At 37.7% G+C, this 18,041-nt stretch overlaps 1 protein-coding gene across 18 annotated transcripts in view; it reads left to right on the top strand.

The window, feature by feature from the left end:
- The window catches only part of cadps (calcium dependent secretion activator), a 445,008-nt gene that overhangs the window by 388,523 nt on the left and 38,444 nt on the right, over positions 1 to 18,041 (top strand). For all 18 annotated transcript variants that reach the window (XM_062969670.1, XM_062969676.1, XM_062969674.1 and 15 more), the window contains one exon: positions 2,982 to 3,089. In XM_062969670.1, the coding sequence (XP_062825740.1) occupies positions 2,982 to 3,089 (108 nt within the window). The remainder of the gene's footprint in view (positions 1 to 2,981; positions 3,090 to 18,041) is intronic.

Genomic DNA, 18,041 nt, shown 5'->3' with positions numbered 1-18,041 from the left:
ATAGTAGTAGCTGATCAAACAACATCCACTGGTCTTTATATTTAAGCAAAGATTGAAGTCCAGTTATCTTAAGTCCCCTCATTTTCAATTTACCAGGCAATGGTGGCTTAAAATCTGTAGAAATTTGTGAAAAGTTTTCAAACCATAAGGGATTTTCTAGCCTCTGTTCCAGAACATCAGAAATCCTGACATTATAGTAGTATATATAGAGGAAAATCCATTGAGTAATGCTGCAAATACTGTGACGCAGAGACAATGGGGAGGGGAACATTGTGTCAGGCAGAAAGAGTAGGCACATAGGAATACTGCAAGAAACAGTTTAGGGACATTGGGATGAAGAAGTCAAACTAACTGAAAATCAGTTTGTAATGAAGTTATCAGCAGTTAAAGGGGAGCAGAAAAAACACAGTGAAATTGATTCCTTTTTTCTGACCCAAGCATGTGGTGGGAACGCAAAGACTGGAGTTTCATCTTGATGCAAGGAGATAATTACAAACCATTTTTCACAATTAGTTTGGCTTCTTCATTCCATTCTTCATCCCATCCTTATGACTAACACATCTGATGGTTGGTTCCAACTAGAGTTGGCCAATTGCCTCAGCGAGATACTTCAGCATTTAGGTACATTTAATTTATTGAATGAGTTTGCTCTAGTTCAATCTAACAATTGGATTTCCAGCATTTGAATGAAAAGCTAAACAACAATGATAAAGATAATCAGGAGATTCTGAGGTTTTACATCTAAGCAAAATCATCAGTCAAATAATTCCTCCCTCATCTGATTCTGAAAATCAGATTCTTCAGAACTGGACAACTGCAACACTTTTTATTGCATTATAAAGCTGGCACAAGCTGCTTGTTGAAAATTGCTTGAAAAGTATAACAGATACATTTTCTATTGTCCTTGGGGTTTTTTTTTTTTACATTAATACCTTGTCATTGTTTCAGTAGGTGTTAAAAATATTCCTGGCATCTCTAGGGCCAACCATTGGCCCTTTGCTTGATAATTGTATTTCTTTTCTAATGTATAAGATAAAGATATCTACAAACTCCCTCCCTACTGCTTCTCAAACTGTCCTCATTTTCACCCTGAAAATTACACAGAAGTGTTAACTAACTTCAATTTACAGGGGCTGACAATCACGTCTTGCACAGAAATGATACTTTGTGATCTGCAGTAAATCACAGTAATAAAAGTAATGACACCCATTATGAAGAAACTTCCAATGTGCCACAGACATTTAAGATTTGTGTGGCAGCTTTCATAATGACTCTTATTTCAGTATTTTAATGGGTTTTGTTTTGAAATGAGTTTGATTCGAGTATATCAAGGAGTGTGAACTTATTTAGCAATTACATTCTCCCAAATTATCTCCACCAATTCCTTCTTATGTGGAGAACACAGACTGTGCCATAACCTGAAAAGCTTCCTAAGTTCACATTTAAGGTCACATAAGAAAACGCCAGAAAAGTGTGGAGATTAACAGGATGGTTCTATGCTATCTAAGTACCCTAAAGGCACGGGAGCCCACCTGATCTTGGAAACGAAGCAGGGTCAGCCCTGATTAGTACTTGGATAGGAGATTATCAAGAAATTTCTGGAGCTGTAGGCTATGTTTCAGAGAAAGGAACTGCGAAACCACTTTTAAGTGCTCTTTTTCTTAGAAAATCCTATGGAATTCATGGGATGGCCATAAGTAAACAGTTGGCTAGTAGGAAGATACTCACAAACCTATGCTTGCTCACTCAGAAGTCCTACTGTATTCAGTAGGACCTACTTTCAGGTAAGTACGCACAGGATTGCAGCCTTATTAGCTGTATTATACCTCTAGGGCACAATTCATCCATTTTAAGCAAAATTAAATATCATTAGTTTCAACAGGAAATTTGATGGGTTTGTTTAATGTTAAGTCAAAATTAATAGAATGCCAAAGTATTGAATTTTGACTGGATTGTGTCTGTATTATTGCTGTGTGCCTTCAGGATCCCATCACATGAGGTCTGGGCTCCATCCTAGAATGCTTGCTGGACAGAGCCCATCAGAGGCCATCACTTGATGCAGGGCTCCATTCTGGCTCCATCGTGGAAGCATCATAGGATGAAGACCTGAGAACATGGGAGGCTTCTCATTAAGCAAGCCAGGAAAACTGTGGGGAGAAGGCGGGCAGTGACGGTTTGCCCAGTGGGATGAGGAAGTGGGGAGATGCGGATAATCCAGCCACCCACTAGATTTGTCCCATTGCCCCACAGATGACCCCACTTTCCCCCGGTTTTAAGATCTCGATGTGATGAGGTCTCAAGTCATTTCACAACTTATGGGAATCCTAAGGTGCCGTAAGATTTCTGTAAACACGTAGAAATACAAATCCTTCCATTTGTGAAGATTACAATAGAGATAATATCAAATGGATATTTTTAAGGATACTTTAGCTGTGTTTTTAAATATAAATGTGTCTGTTTCCAAAACTTTAGGAGAATGCTAACACACTGGCAGTGATATGCTTTTAGTCTAACCTTCTAATTTTATAATAAAAAAAGATTTGTGTTTCGAACATGACACTAGGGGGAAACAACAACAACATGAGTTGTTTTGCTAATTAGGTCAATAGTATCAAACAGTGCAAGAAAGAACTTCCTGGCATCTCCGGGAAAAGCAATATCCAGGCAAGCGGCTTCCTTAGAGGCAAAAGAGAGGGAAAGAGAGTGTGTGCACAAAGTGATCTTGGAGTGTGCAAAACAGCCATTTGTTTCTTCAGCCCCCTACATCACAAAAAGCAGCCGCTGATTGTCAAATGAGACACAGATATCTGCTCGAGAGGAAGGCTCCTTCAGCCACAGTGTGAGGGAGAATAGAGCACTGCAGGGTGGGGAGAGAAATCCTTTCAGCTAAATAAGCAACCTTGGGTTGATGCCATTTTCATACTTTTTCCCTCTCTCTTCTCTCTCTTCTCCCATCTCCCTGTTCCGTTCCTTTTATACAGAAACCTGGGATGGATGTTGCTGATGCCTACGTGACCTTCGTTCGCCATTCTCAGGACATCTTACGTGATAAGGTCAATGAGGAGATGTATATAGAAAGGTTATTTGATGTAAGTAAATGCGTCCCCCACCTTGGAAGTCCAAGGAGGGAAGAACTTGCAAAAAATGTGACAAAATGAGACAGGGGGATAAATCATATTTGAGATACATGATTATTTGAAGATAAACTATTAGTCAGTGATATTTGTAAAATACCATGCCTTTCCTTTTTGACTCTATCTGCTCTACATAGATATACTTTGCCCCAATCTGTAAATAAAATGTGTCACCCATTATTCTTAGTCTTAAAGTTCTGTTTTTAAACAATGTGAAATGGCACAGTCAGGTGAAGTGCAATTTCGCTTAGAGTAAATCAGATGTTGTTAAAGGACAAAATGCCGTCAGCATAAACCTGACTGTGTTTTCCAAAAGGTAGCCAGGAAAAACAAGCATAATATTATTACTTTTTAAAATCAGATAGCTGTATTGTAGAATCCGACTATGTTGCTTTTAAACTGGAACAGGAGTTCCCTTGGGAATGTTGGCTGGCATTTGTCATTATTTTGAGAATCTGAAAATTTATATATAATGCTATTTCAGTTTGTAGATAAATCATGAAAGAGGGCAGCAACTATAGCAGCTTACAACTTTTAACTGTCAGCAGGGATTTTGTTTTAAATAAGAGAGTGCATGTGAACAGGTTTTGCTGCCTTTCTTTATTTTCACTGTGCAATATATTTTCTGTTGTGCCGCCTTGTGTTTTTACTTGCTGCAGGCTTTTAACAATACTGTTTCAATCACTTGTTATGGTTGATCTATGTTCATGTGTTTGTGTGATGGTAAAACATCTTCCTTTGCTTTTCTTCAGTGCACTCATTTCTTTCCTGTGTTCTTTCAGACGCTCTGGTGCTTTCTTCATTGGTTCCTTTGCTTAAGCCTTTTTTTCTTCCACCGACTATCACCTCAAACTCAATCAAATTCCTCTTTTATTTGAGTCACATCTTCCCCCCATTTGTCTTTACCAGTGAAGTCTTTTCCTGCTTCATAATTCTCCCCTTTGTCTCAACCCCTTCCTTGGTATTCTGCAAGATTAAAATGGAACGTATCTCTCATGTCAAATGTTTTATCACATTATATCAAGTGGCACGAATAGGAGTCAAATAATCTTCCTGTGTAGATCTACTAGCATGACCCACATCCACTGAGAACGTCTCATTCATGCACAAAGCACTCCAGAGACTCATTTCCTCTTAAGAGAATTTCAAGCATTTTTTAAAAATGCCAGAGACAAATCACCTATCCACTTGGCAGTGACAAAGAGGCAGTCATTTCCTCTCTGCTAGAAATCTGCAAGCTCTCTGCCCATCTCCGATGAAATTCTTCTATTAGCAATATATTCCAGGGACTGTTCTTTTCTGTGCCTTTTCTCTGAGCACTTTGCAGTTCTGTGTGTATCCCGGCAGCTTGTTTTGAACTTCACCAGAGGGTTTTGAGGTCATATAGCTGCCTTGAGTGCCATTTGTGGTGGAAAGATGAGATATCCATTCAGTAAGTGCATATCTCTGTGTTCAATTCGCTTCTCAAAATATTTAGTTGTCATCTTTTCAGAATCTAGCCTCAGGTGGCTTCCTGTAGCTTGATACTGTTTGCAAAGGGCACTTCACTTTATTTTGCTGTGGCCTGACATGTGCACACCTCCAAGAAGTTTCCATATGGCACGTGATATAGCTTCTTTAGTCCCAAAGCTTTGCCATGAAACATCGTCCACCAACTTTCTTCATCTCTTAAAATAAAGGAGACCAATATAAGTCAGGGCTTTTGTCTGGAACAAGTGCAAGACAATGAGATGCAAAAGATGATAAACCTTTAATACTTTTTGTGATTGTATAAGAGAAAGCATTTTAGCACAATGTTCTCATTCTAGTATAATATATTGCACCAATACAGGTTTCCCTGAAATTCTTTCAGGTATAGGAACTCATTTCCCTTTTGTCTGCCTAAAGCAGCCTTCTCCCATCAGTGCTCCTCCAGAAGACATTTGGCCTATAATTCCCATCAGCCACAAGTAGCACAACCAATAATCAGGAATGATGGATGATATAGGCTAATACATCTGGAAGGACTCAACTAGGGGAGATTGCTTGTGTCCAGTAAATAGGATAGCCTGTGTTTTACCATGTATTGCACACCCTGATTTATATAGATTTAAACAACCTTAGATTTAACTTGTAACCAATGATGCAAGAATGGATTGTTGAAGTTTCTGAGCTGGCCTAAGTTGCCAAACTGACATGAATTCTAATAAACGAGCCAGTTGAATTCTTTTTGTAAAATTGGAAATCATTTATGGATTTTTGAACAAGTATGGTGACAATGTATTTATTTTATTTATTTACAGCATTTATATTCCACCCTTCTTCTATTTTAGTAGGATTAGGTTTAAATCCTTAGATCTGAAATGGTAGAATAATATTTTCCCCCTTTTTAATCTTCTCTTCATTGCAGATAGGATTTTGGGATCAGAACTTTGCTGTCTTTTAGTTATATACATTTTCTCTTTTCTTCCCTCTGTTTATCTTTTCAGTGTATATTATTTATTAGAATGTTATTTTTGGAAGTCAATTGGTTATTTTTTTTCAAAAAAAATATTCATTCTGTTAAGCAGAAAAAGCCACCAAAATCCAAAAGTTTGACCATCTCAGAATCCAGTATGGTGTTGGTGGTGATGGTGATGATGATGATGATGATGATGATGATGATGATGATGATGATGATGATAATGTATTTATTTACAGTATTTATACCCCACCCTACTCACCCCAAAGGGGACTCAGAGCAGCTAACAGGACACACATATGACAAACATTCAATGCCGATTATACAGTCAACAAGGGCAGACAACACAAACAGAGGTAAAGGTAGTTTTTCCTATCTTTTTTCCGGCCTTCTTGTATCCCGCCACCATATCCTCAAAGAGATTCAGGCGGCTTACACGCGGCACAAAGTGCCTAAAAGCATAAAACAAAAAGTACATCTAAAATTAAAAAACACAAATTGAATGAAACAAATAAGCATATAAAACCACGACTTAAAACTCAGTTTAAAACAGCATTCATCAACCCAATATCAATTAGCTGTGGTAAACATAGCCAGACTGTGTATACTAGGGCAAAGGATAAGCTCAAAACTATGACAATGGGACAAAAGGCATGGATGAAGTGCAACGCTCCATAATTATTATGTTGGTCAACTGGGTCCTAGGTGTCTTCAGGATGCTGGTGTTGTCTTCAGGACTCTGGGAATTAGAATTGAAATAATAACTTTTCCAAATTATGAATATAGTAGAGGTTGCAACTCTTTCTCAGTGAAACGCACTGAGCAGAGTAGGATTTTTCTTTCTAAGTAAATATACAATAGGGTGCATTGCTAATCTTTAAGATGGCCATCCTTATTTAATTTTTTAAATTTTATTACTATTTTTAAACAGCATTTTTCATTTAAAAAAATAAAGAATAAGTATTTGCGTTATTAATATTACTGGCAGTACCTTGTCAAAATGCTAATTTTGCCTTTTCTTTTGTTCTCACAGCCATCCATTTAACACACACCCCAAGTGTTCATTTCCTCCCCAGATCCTCTTCCCTTCATGGGCTGTAATAGCAGAATGATTCTCCCTGGTGGATATTAGGATATGCAGGAGATTATCTGAATATTACTGTGTGGTCTACATTTTAATCGCCTTTATTCTGTAAATTAGTCAGGTTTACTGTGGAATAAAGTCATCATCATCATTTTTAAAAATCTTCTCTTCAGGTCACCAGGGAAAGGAACAGATTGGCTGGGAAGGTCTGGCATTGAGCAGCTAACAAGGCTATTTTCTCCTCCAAGATTTAGTTACTAAAAATTGACATCATTTCTTTGTCTTGCCTCACAAAGAAATAACAAAGGCAATAAATAAGAAGCCCGATAATTTTCTTTTCAGCTTGTATTTGTGTTTCTTGGTTACCATTTTCTGCCGTTTCTGAGATTCTGATTTAAAAATATATAATCAGATAGACACTTGATACAAATGATCTCTTGGCTATTGTAATCCTTGTAAGGTGATTTTTAGCATCTTTCATTGTCTAGAAACACAAGATGCCTGTCTTTAGTGAGTTCCTTCCTGCAGAGTTACTTAAATGACAAGAAAATCTGCAATGTGTGCAGCTAGAATTAGTTATAGGTTTGCTGAGATGGTGAGGAATGTTGACAGTTAGCTGATGGCAGAGACAAAAAGAAAATGAATGGGACCTTCACAGCCGTTGTTTGATAGCAGCTCCTTCGATTTTCAGTGGACCTTCACAAATTGGAGCCTTAGCATATATCATTTGTTCCCATAAGAATTGTACATATTAAAATCATATGAGATATTGTCTTGTTAAATCGGATTTCTGTCTAATCTTAAATCTTTCTCATTGCTTTTTACCAGCTTGTTATAATTTACAGTGCAGCTGGTAAAAACATGTTTATCTTCTTAAGTATGATTATACTTTGGTTGTTGTTGTGTTCTTTCAAGGCGCTTCCAACCCTTGATGACCCCGAGGAGAACCAATCATGGAGTTTTCTGGGCAAGATTCATTCAGAAGAGGTTTGCTATTGCCTTCCTCGAAGGCTGAGAGAGTGTGACTTGCCCAAGGCCATCTCATGAGTTTCATGGTCAGGCAGGGATACAAACCCTGGTCTCCAAAATCATGGTCCAAAGCTGAGACCACTACACCACTTGTTTACATATCTTTTTTATTTATTTTTTATTTATATTTTGACTTCTCTATCAGGTCTCCAAAGGGACCCATATTCTCATCTTATTTCCTGATTTTATTCTCTATTTCCTCCCTTTTTTTCTTTACCTTTTTCACCTATATGTTCTTGTTGAGGCAGCCCTGGCAATCCAAAAAAAAATAAAATCAACAATTGATGGAATTGAACCAGGAAAAAATGCATATAATCTTCCCTTCATGTTTCTTTTTCTTTTTTGTCACATGCCCCAACTTGAAATAATGTTTTCTGGAATGTTTACTGGAAGCTGCTGAGCTAAAAGTTATATACATAATAAGTTATAGTACTAGCCTGTAAAGCATTGCTTTATGGTACACGTGTTGAATGCAAAGCCCATGGGACCGAATCTGGCCCGCAATGTCATTTTATGTGGCCCACAAGGCTTTTAATGCCAGGATAGCATTATATTTAACTTTATAGTTATATTTAAGTTATAGTTATATTTAACTATATAGTTATAATTATATTTAACATGGTGGCACAGCAGGTTAAACCGCTGAGCTGCTGAACTTGCTGACCAAAAGGTCGGCTGTTCAAATCCGGGATGAGCTCCTGCTGTTAGCTCTAGTGGGAAGATAATGGCGCTCCATGCAGTCATGCCAGCCACATGACCTTGGAGGTGTCTATGGACAACGCTGGCTCTTCGGCTTAGAAATGGAGATGAACACCACCCCCCAGAGTCAGACACGACTAGACTTAATATTGGGGGGAAACCTTTGCCTTTACCTTACAATTACAAACAGCCCTTTGAAAGCTGATGTGCCCTCAGTGAAAATGAGTTTGACAGGATAAGAAAAGTGAGTCATCCATTCCCAAGCAAACAATGGCTGGTAGCACCATTGTTTTTTCTACATTAGAAGTAACATGTACTTATTATGTTTATTCTTTATACACTGGTTAATTTTGGATGATTAAAAACATTTGAGCTATTTTGGATTAATTTTTGAAATATTAATCAATGTTCTTACTTTTAGAGTGGATTTTCTTTTTTAAAAAGAAAGTTATTCAAAAGCAACCAGAAATACAACAAGCAAAGTAATACACTATAGTTAATAAGGGTAATTTAATAAGTTACCCATATATACTCAAGTACAGTAGAGTCTCACTTATCCAACACTCGCTTATCCAACGTTCTGGATTATCCAACGCATTTTTGTAGTCAATGTTTTCAATATATCGTGATATTTTGGTGCTAAATTCGTAAATATAGTAATTACAACATAGTATTACTGCGTATTGAACTACTTTTTCTGCCAAATTTGTTGTCTAACATGATGTTTTGGTGCTTCATTTGTAAAATCATAACCTAATTTGATGTTTAATAGGCTTTTCCTTAATGTCTCCTTATTATCCAACATATTCGCTTATCCAACGTTCTGCCGGCCCGTTTATGTTGGATAAGTGAGACTCTACTGTATAAGCCAACCCAAATATAAGCCGATGCACCTAATTTTACCACAAAAATACTGGGAAAACTTATCGACTCGAGTATAAGACAAGGGTGGGAACTGTAGCAGCTACTGGTAAATTTCAAAAATAAAAATAAAAAATAGATACCAATAAAATTACATTGATTGAGGCATCAGTAGGTTAAATGTTTGGGTATATTTACATAACACTAATTTAAAATAATAATAAGACTTTAATAAGATAAGGCTGTCCAACTCTGATTACCAATATACTCGACTATAAGCCAACCCGAATATAAGACAACCAGGACCCTCACTCGAGTATAAGCTGAGGGGAGCTGTTTCAACCCTAAAAAAGGACTGAAAAAATTGGCACAAGTATATATGATACTTGTTGGCGTCTGTAACAAGTTATACAACAAATTACCTTTAACGGTAACTTTACAAATCCTTGGACTCAAGAGCTATTTTTCAATCTTTGGTTTACACAACTGGTTTGTCAGCAGTACTTAAACCACTATTCCAGTTTTACATATTATGAGAATATATGATATAATAAACAAGACATCTCCTTTCAAGCCAGAGAAATTATAAGAAGTGAAAGAGGGAAGAGAAGAAGGGATTTGCTGAAGGTCATTACTTGTTCATGCTCCAATAAGCCACAATGTGTTAGAACAACACTGAATCAGGACATCAATTTGTGATGTAGAAGCAGGTGTGGGTTTATATTTTAAGTCACTTAATATAGAGAGGAATCAAATGCAATATGAATAAATCTTGCCTTTATTATTTAAATATCATGAAGAGTAGACATGAGAAAGTAGCAACAAAGTACTGAAAATGAGCTGTAAATCCAGGTGCTTATGTATCTTTGGATATTGATGCAGAGTTCACAAATAGCACAGATGGCATTTTTCCCCCTGCCCTCAGATGATTAATTCAATATCTTACTCCTTTCTCAAAAAAAAGTAAAAACAACAACACACTTTTGATATAAGAAATCAAATCATCCAGCGAAGCTTCCAAGATTGCAAAGATCTAAACAAAAATTAATTTATTTTCCCCCTCCTTGTACTTCTTGAAGACACACAAGCCAGCCTGAGCAGAAGATAAGGATTAAAACAGATGTGCTTAGCAGCTAGCTCATCTGCTTAAGTCTAGCAGCCTCTGAGATCAGTGATTAAAAAGCCATCTCAAACTTTGATGAGATCCACAGCCCTGGTAATATGCCGTCTCTGATAGCTTTCCTTGATAAGGGCCCTGTCTGTCTAAACCGGACGCAGGAAGCATTTGACTGGAGATGATACGTGGATTATATGGGTCAATTATACACTTAATCTGCCTTCTCTGCGGAGATTAAACCTTCATAGATTGACTCTGTGTATTTGGCTTGCCCTTGGCAGTTACCAGATCAGGAAGGTTGCCCTTACTGCAAAGTCTGGTAAGAACTTAATCATCCAGTGATAGGGCCCTGATGACACTGGGATGCTCGCTGCTCTCTGCTTTTGCAGCAGGCTTGACTTACCATTTCACTGTCGCTTCTGACTGTTCACTGTATAAATCCCTGTTTTTTCTATTCTGTTGGGAAAAAGAAACACGTAGAAATCATATTTTTGTACGACAATGATCTGTAAATAACGATCACCTGCTTTGATAGGTATCTCCTGTGGTTTAGTTCCAGGACTCCTCATGGATACCAAAATTAATGATCAAGTCCAATTATATATAGTGTGGTAACAAAATGATGTCTCTTGTATTAAATGGCATAAACAAGGTTTGCTTTTAGGGTGTTATTTGGTTGGGGATGATATTTTCAAGCCATGGATACAAAATTTATGGATATGGGGGCAGCCAGCTATACAAGCCAGTTCCCATGTTGACCTGGCTGCTACTGCTGGTTCTCCTGTTTGATAAAGTGAGGCAGTTGAGGTGGGACTAAATTGTTCTGGCAGATATATAACAACTTCCTCCACAACTGCACTCCATATTATTATTATTTTATTATGATACAGCAAACAAGATCGATATGCTGGATTTTGTATCACAAAATCACAAGTCAAACACTTCCCAAGTGTCTAGGACTGTGTGATGTATTTTCGGATGATGTGTGCAGATCCCAGTAGAGTGGCCTTTTGCAGTTGGCAGATCGTGATTTTGTCAATGTCTATTGTTTCCAAATGCCGGCTGAGATCTTTTGGCACGGCACCCAATGTGCCGATCACCACCAGGACCACCTGCACTGGTTTCTGCCGGAGTATTATTATTATTATTAGCCTTTCCTAATGGCCCAATGCGGGATACAACACAGTCAAGATATATCAACATAAAATACATACAACAAAATACATATATCAAAACACACCACTATAAAATATAAATAGCAAAATACATGGTACATAGATCAACATACAGCAGCAATAGAATGCAAATCCAAAACTCATTCAAAGTTGAATGGAAAGGCCTGCCGAAAGAGATAGGTATTCAGTTGTGTCTTAAATCGAATCTCTTCTAGTAGGTAATTTCTCAATATGCCATCTTCTAGCAGGTCATTCTACAATATGAATTTAATGTCCATGTTCCCAGAACAATGAAACTAGGAAAGCACACTAAACCATTGCCGTGTGTGTGTGTGTATGTATGTGTGTGTGTGTGTGTGTGTGTGTGTGTGTGTGTGTATGTATGTGTATATATATATATATATATATATATATATATATATATAAAAATTTATAGTGTATATAAAAAATAAAACAGACAGTAAAAAAAGAAAAAAATCAGAAAGAAGAAAAAAAAATGCCATTGCTTCTTAAACTGTGGATCCTGACCCCAAATAGGGTCCCCTTATCTCAATGTTGGGGTCACCGAAAGTTTGAAAACAATAAAAGGTTTCTGAATGCCACTCATTGACATAGATCTGTTAGCAACAGTGTTTACTCTGCAGACTCTGCAGAAAATGCTTCAGCTGTACTCCACAAAAAGGGAAATCAGCCTGTTAGCAAACTTTGCAAATTATGGTTTATTCTCAGTAAATGTTTGGTTTTTGTACCTATTTTATACACCTATATGTCAGCTCACTACAGCCGCTCCTGAATGAATACATGAGACTCGCTGTGTTGTCACCAGAAACTTTACTGTAGGAAACATCGACATAGAAAAAGCCAAGAATGGGAGGTGTCTGCCAGCATTCCTTTATATACCCTTCCCCCTCATTTGAAGAAGCATTTCCCGCCCAACAAAATCCCGCGAAGTTTCCCCGCCAAGCCGTTTCTTCTCAGGATCCTGTGATGCAGGTGTCTTATCTGCTCACAATGTCAGTGACCCTGAAACTCAGAGCCACATCCAGGCTCTAGTAGCAGGGTTCTGACACCTATACATACTAAGGGTTGCATAAAAATTCTCAGACAGAAAGGGGTCGTGAGTGGGAAAAGTTTAAGAAGCCCTGCACTAAACTATCATAGAATTCTTGAAGTGGGTTCTTAGGGTAACAAAAACATCAGGAGAGCTACAGAAAAGGTTTAAAACTAATCTAGTCAAGTCAAGTCAGCTTTATGGAAATCTTGTCCCATCTCTCCTTGGGGACTCAGGGAGGCTTACAACATAAATGGCAGCCATTCAATGCCATACAATACACAGTAAAAAAATACAAATACATAATCAATTTAATGCAAATAATTAAAACAACAATTCTTCAAATCTAAACATGAAAGCAAATCAATAAAACAAAGTTGACAACAGCGATTATAAAGAGATTAAAAACTGAGCAATCTAACAGCAATGGGGAAGGCAAAAGGAGCCGGTATTACATGGAATTTTTACATTTGTTTGTAATACAATTTTATGATGCTGATGGTATAAGCCAGCACCAAATTGTTTTAGTGATTGTAATTTATTTTCATCACTAACAGTCTTGCCTGGAAATTGCCATTTTAGTGATCTGGCTGCTTTATTGTTTTGTGGATAAATTTGAATATTGCTTATGTATTTTGTGTTTGTATAACCTGGAAGAAGCTTGGCCCTCAAAGGCAGTAGAGTGAGATCCCCAGAATCATAGCAGATCAATTCCTGGCTGGACCACGGTGTCAGATAATGCCATTAAATAACTTCACTTTCCATCCCAGCATGCCATGGAGTAGCTTTGAGGATATAGAGATTTCTAGAGAGTTATCCTATCAGAGAATTTGCAACTCTACGATAACTTCCAAGACATGCAAACCATAGAATCACCTAGAACAGTGGTTCTCAACCTGGGATCCCCAAGTGTTTTTGGCCTACAACTCCCAGAAATCCCAGTCAGTTTACCAGCTGTTAGGATTTCTGGAAGTTGAAGGCCAAAAACATCTGGGTACCCCAGGTTGAGAACCATTGACCTAGAGGATCTAGCAAATTTCTAGAGAGAAATTTCATATGGTTCCACCAACTCAAAAAGACAATTCATGCAACATTTAACTCATAGCATTCTGCCATTGTCATGTTATTAAATAAAATAAGAATATGATTGTTGTCTTTACTTACAATCTGCATAAAGAGCATAGACCTAACTCCTGCTTCTCAGGCTCTCTGCCAGATGAAATAACTACTTCCTATATTATACCAAGAACATAAAGAGTATAGGGTACATCTGCATTATAAAATTAATGCAGTCTGACAACACTTTAACTAACATGACTTAATGCTATGGAATCCTGGGATTTATAGTTTAATTAGACACCAACACTGGCAAGGAAGACCAAATACCTTATAAATTCCATGATTCCATAGCATTGAGCCACAACTGTTAAAGTTGTATCAAACTGCATTACTTCTATAGTGTAGATACATCCATGGAGATATATATCTTTGTGGAGGTAGAATACATTTAAGATGGTTCAAAAGCACGTCATCTCCAATCCCATGGAAACTGCCCAAGTCAGCACACATATTTAGGAGCGGTGCTACCATTTTGGATGATTCACTTAAATATTCTTTTTAAAATACTTCAAGTTAGTTACGTTCTTGATGGTTAGTTTTGGGGGATTACAGATTCTTAAGATACAATTGTGACTGTAATTTGAGCACTGGATAAATAATCTATTATGTTATGCAGAAATTTGGAAGAGGTTGTGGGGAGGAGTTGTCTAGGGCCTAATGAGCAAACATATGTCAGGCCCACATGCTAACCTCAAGGCATTTCCCAGCTTATCCTTAACTGCACATCCAGTACCAAGAAAAGGGCAAGGGAAAATTTGATTACCCATGGAAATGTTTTCCTCACAAATGTGGAAGACTTGCACATGTGCAAGGCATTGCTATTTATAATATGCTGAGAGCTTTTATTCCTTCATGAAGTATTAATTTAAGCAGGGTTTAGTCTAATTTGTTTTAGAGAGATGCTTAATAAAATAAGTCCTAGATTTGTCACTTGGCTTTGCTTGCTTGCAGGAGTTTATGCTTCTAAAGATCTTTATTTGAAGCAGCTTTTCATGTTCCAGCAGACATTTGGTGAAGGCAGTTAATTGGTTTTCTTTTGCAGAGGAAATTGTTCCACTAATCATTCTACACTGGTGTGGACTCATCTATGTCAATGGTACTACATAGGTTTAAACAGTCACAGACTTGCTTCCCGAGACATCAGACAGATTGTTCTGTTACTTGCAAGCCTTGCTGACATGTTTAACATCATGTTTTCTGTGTTGAAAACCAAAGTTAAGGCATCAGGCTCTGCTAAATTGGGTAGTGATTATTTTGGAGATGAGGATGTGACTTGAATTAAATTGTGATGTCTCTCTTCTCTAAATATCACTTCAAAAGTTATCACATCGGCATGATCGTAAAACATGTTTCTTCAAACTAGGTCCCTCCAAATGTTTGAGACTATGATTCCCATTATCCCTGATCAGGTTGACTGGTACCGATGGGAATCTTTTAGGGGGTAGTCCGGGGAAGGCTTGTAATTGGAGCACTACTACTCAGTGGTGGTTCATAGACGAGTTCCCATCCATGAATTATTGACTGCTGGTCTGCAGTGAGTGTTCATGAAAGAATAATCAATTATAGCCAATGGGCACAACTAGGGTGCCACTCTCTGGCACATTACAGAAACAAAGGTGTTACTTTCCCACATAAAACAGTTTGATAATTCCTGTTATAGAGATCTGTAACCACAATTTTCTGTTCTCTGAGTGTACATTTTTTGGATGACACTGGCATGGAAGTACTTTACACCTTGTTCAAAATACCACTTTGTGCTGACATTGAGCCTAGGAATGCTGACTAGATGTGCTTTATACAAATATCTTTAGATGTTCTTCCAATCTCTATTCTTTTAGTTTTATTTTTTCAGCAAGTAATCTTATTTGTTGTCCGACAAGATGGAAGCTTCATTGTCTTTATGTCCTGTTTGTGAGGTCCCTGGAATCATAGCATCATAGAGTTAGAAGAGACCACATGGGCCATTTAATCTAACTCTCTGTCAAGCAGGAAGGATATTGCTGATCATATGGGGGATATGCAAAAATGCTACAAGGGGTCTTGTAGCATTTTAGAGACTAACTGAAAGAACTATTCTGGTAGCAGAAGCTTTTGTGGACTGGGCCTACTTCCTCAGATATAAGGATTTGCATGGATCCATGTATCTGAGAAAGTAGACTAATCTCAGACTCACCTGAGCAATTGGACTCTCTTTGAAAGCTACCAACACCATTCTCTCAGTCTCCTAAGGTGCTACAAGATTTCTTTGCATCGTCATATTTCAGAACAACATGGCTATGTCTTTGAATTCTACATATAGGAAAATAAATGCTTGTCTAGAATGGCCCTTTGGTCCGATTCAGCAGATTTCATTTTTCAAAGAGGGGAGTTAAGGAGAAAATTGGTATAGCTGGTAAGGAATCACCACTGCCATCATCTTCCGTATATATTTTGAATGCTCAGTATCCATTGTCCAGTTGTAGTCTTTAAACCAATACTAGTACGACATGCAGTGTCTTTGACCTCCCTACCAACACTATTGCCAGTTAGTTTGAGAAATAGTGGCATGCCTAGTGAGTTCATGGAACTGCTGAGATTTAGATGGGTAACTTCTTTATTGCTACCTCAGCATGACCGCCACTATGTTCTGATCAGTTCTTGAAGCAGTTACATACAAACTTGTGTATGAGCTGAGTTCCTACCAGGTATCATCCATCTAGCTAACGTTGGCATAGCTGATGGAAGTAATAGTAGTCATTCCTTTCCTTGCTAAAAGGAAATGTTGATGGCAGTTACACAACTCTAGCATATGGGAGATACATAACTGCTCACCCCACATTCTGACACAAGTGTCAACACTGGCAATTCCAAGAAAGTAAGTGATGAATATTCAAGAGTGGTACCCTTCCTATTTAGGCATGGTCTGTCAGTTTAAGCACTGTTACACAGGCACAGACGCCTAATTATCTCACATGTACTTGTGGTTAATAGTAGAAACAAAATTTTTGGAGGTGGACCCATATAGTCCTCTAGGCTTATAAATATCTCAAAACCTAGATCTTGCAATGAAAAAGATAGCAAAATGAAAAAACCTTACTTTTGATAGAATTGCAGTGGAGTAAGTATCTACCACACACATACAGAAAATCCATTGCACTAGACATTCACATTTGAAACAATTGTGTTTTATTATTAAATCCTGGCTCCTTTTGGGATCTAGTTCAGTTGAGAGGAGGATGTAAAGCCTCTGTGAACTGACAAAACCTTAACTGACTTTAACTGAGGGTACACAGGCAAAACAGGATTGGGTCTGAAGTTTGGAAGTGCCAATCAGTACAGTAAATCCCTTCTTATGCAGACCTATCTAATCCAAATCCTTCCTTCTTTTGGACATGCCTTATGTCACACATCTTATGTCAACAATTTTTGTTCCCTTTTTTCCCCTCTTCTCCACACACACTCTCAAAGCCCACATTGTCAAAGGATAGTGTTGACATGTATACATCTCCATGGGTCCTGTATGGGGAGAAAGGCAAGATATAAATTTAATTTTAAAAATAGTTTTCACTTTCCTTCCAGCAAGCATTTTTCTTTCCAAAAAATTGTTCCCTCTGGCAAAAACCACATCCTTTAGCCCCTGGTTACTCCTACAATTTACTCTGATTATAATCAGAGCTGGAAATCTGGAAGCAAGCAAGGTATTCAAACTGAGAAGCAGATAAAGCACTAGTATGACATCCACATGGACAAAGAGGAACAGGTCAGAGAGGAACAGGCATTTCAGTTCATGCCTATCAAATTGTGCAAACTGAGGAACAGGTTGGAATCAAAAGCTATTGTGGATCACACAGAATCCTATTGAATCTTTGTGGTATGTGATTGGTGCCATCTCTTTTTCCATCCATGGTGAGGAAGCTAACTGCATACAAAAAGAAAGTTATTGCCTCTGGCAAACTGAAATGGCTGGAAGCTGCAAAAAAGACATCTTGATCCCATCACGATAGGGCTTATTTGGGCCCTCCCATTGACTTGATGCATGCTTCTAGCAGAGATTCTCCTAAGAGTTTATGTATCTCAGAAACACTCCACAATTCTAGTGCATTTCAGCCTATTGTGTTTGTTGGGGAATATATCAATAATTACATTTATATTCAGATTACTGCAGGAGACTAGTCATGCACATTTTTAAAACCACAACAACAGTAATAGCAAATCCTCCTTTCTTAACAACCAACATTTTTTTTAAATTCACTATAAGAAGGCTTAAAATGCCTTGATATAGCAATATACAAATGGAAAATCTGTATATTGTTATATCATGCCTTGCTATGGAAGTATTGGAGTCCCCGTTAA

This window comes from Anolis carolinensis, chromosome 2 (assembly GCF_035594765.1).
Source record: "Anolis carolinensis isolate JA03-04 chromosome 2, rAnoCar3.1.pri, whole genome shotgun sequence".
NCBI lineage: Eukaryota > Metazoa > Chordata > Lepidosauria > Squamata > Dactyloidae > Anolis > Anolis carolinensis.
Note: the sequence above shows the minus strand (reverse complement) of the source record. Positions and strands in the feature narration are given on the sequence as shown.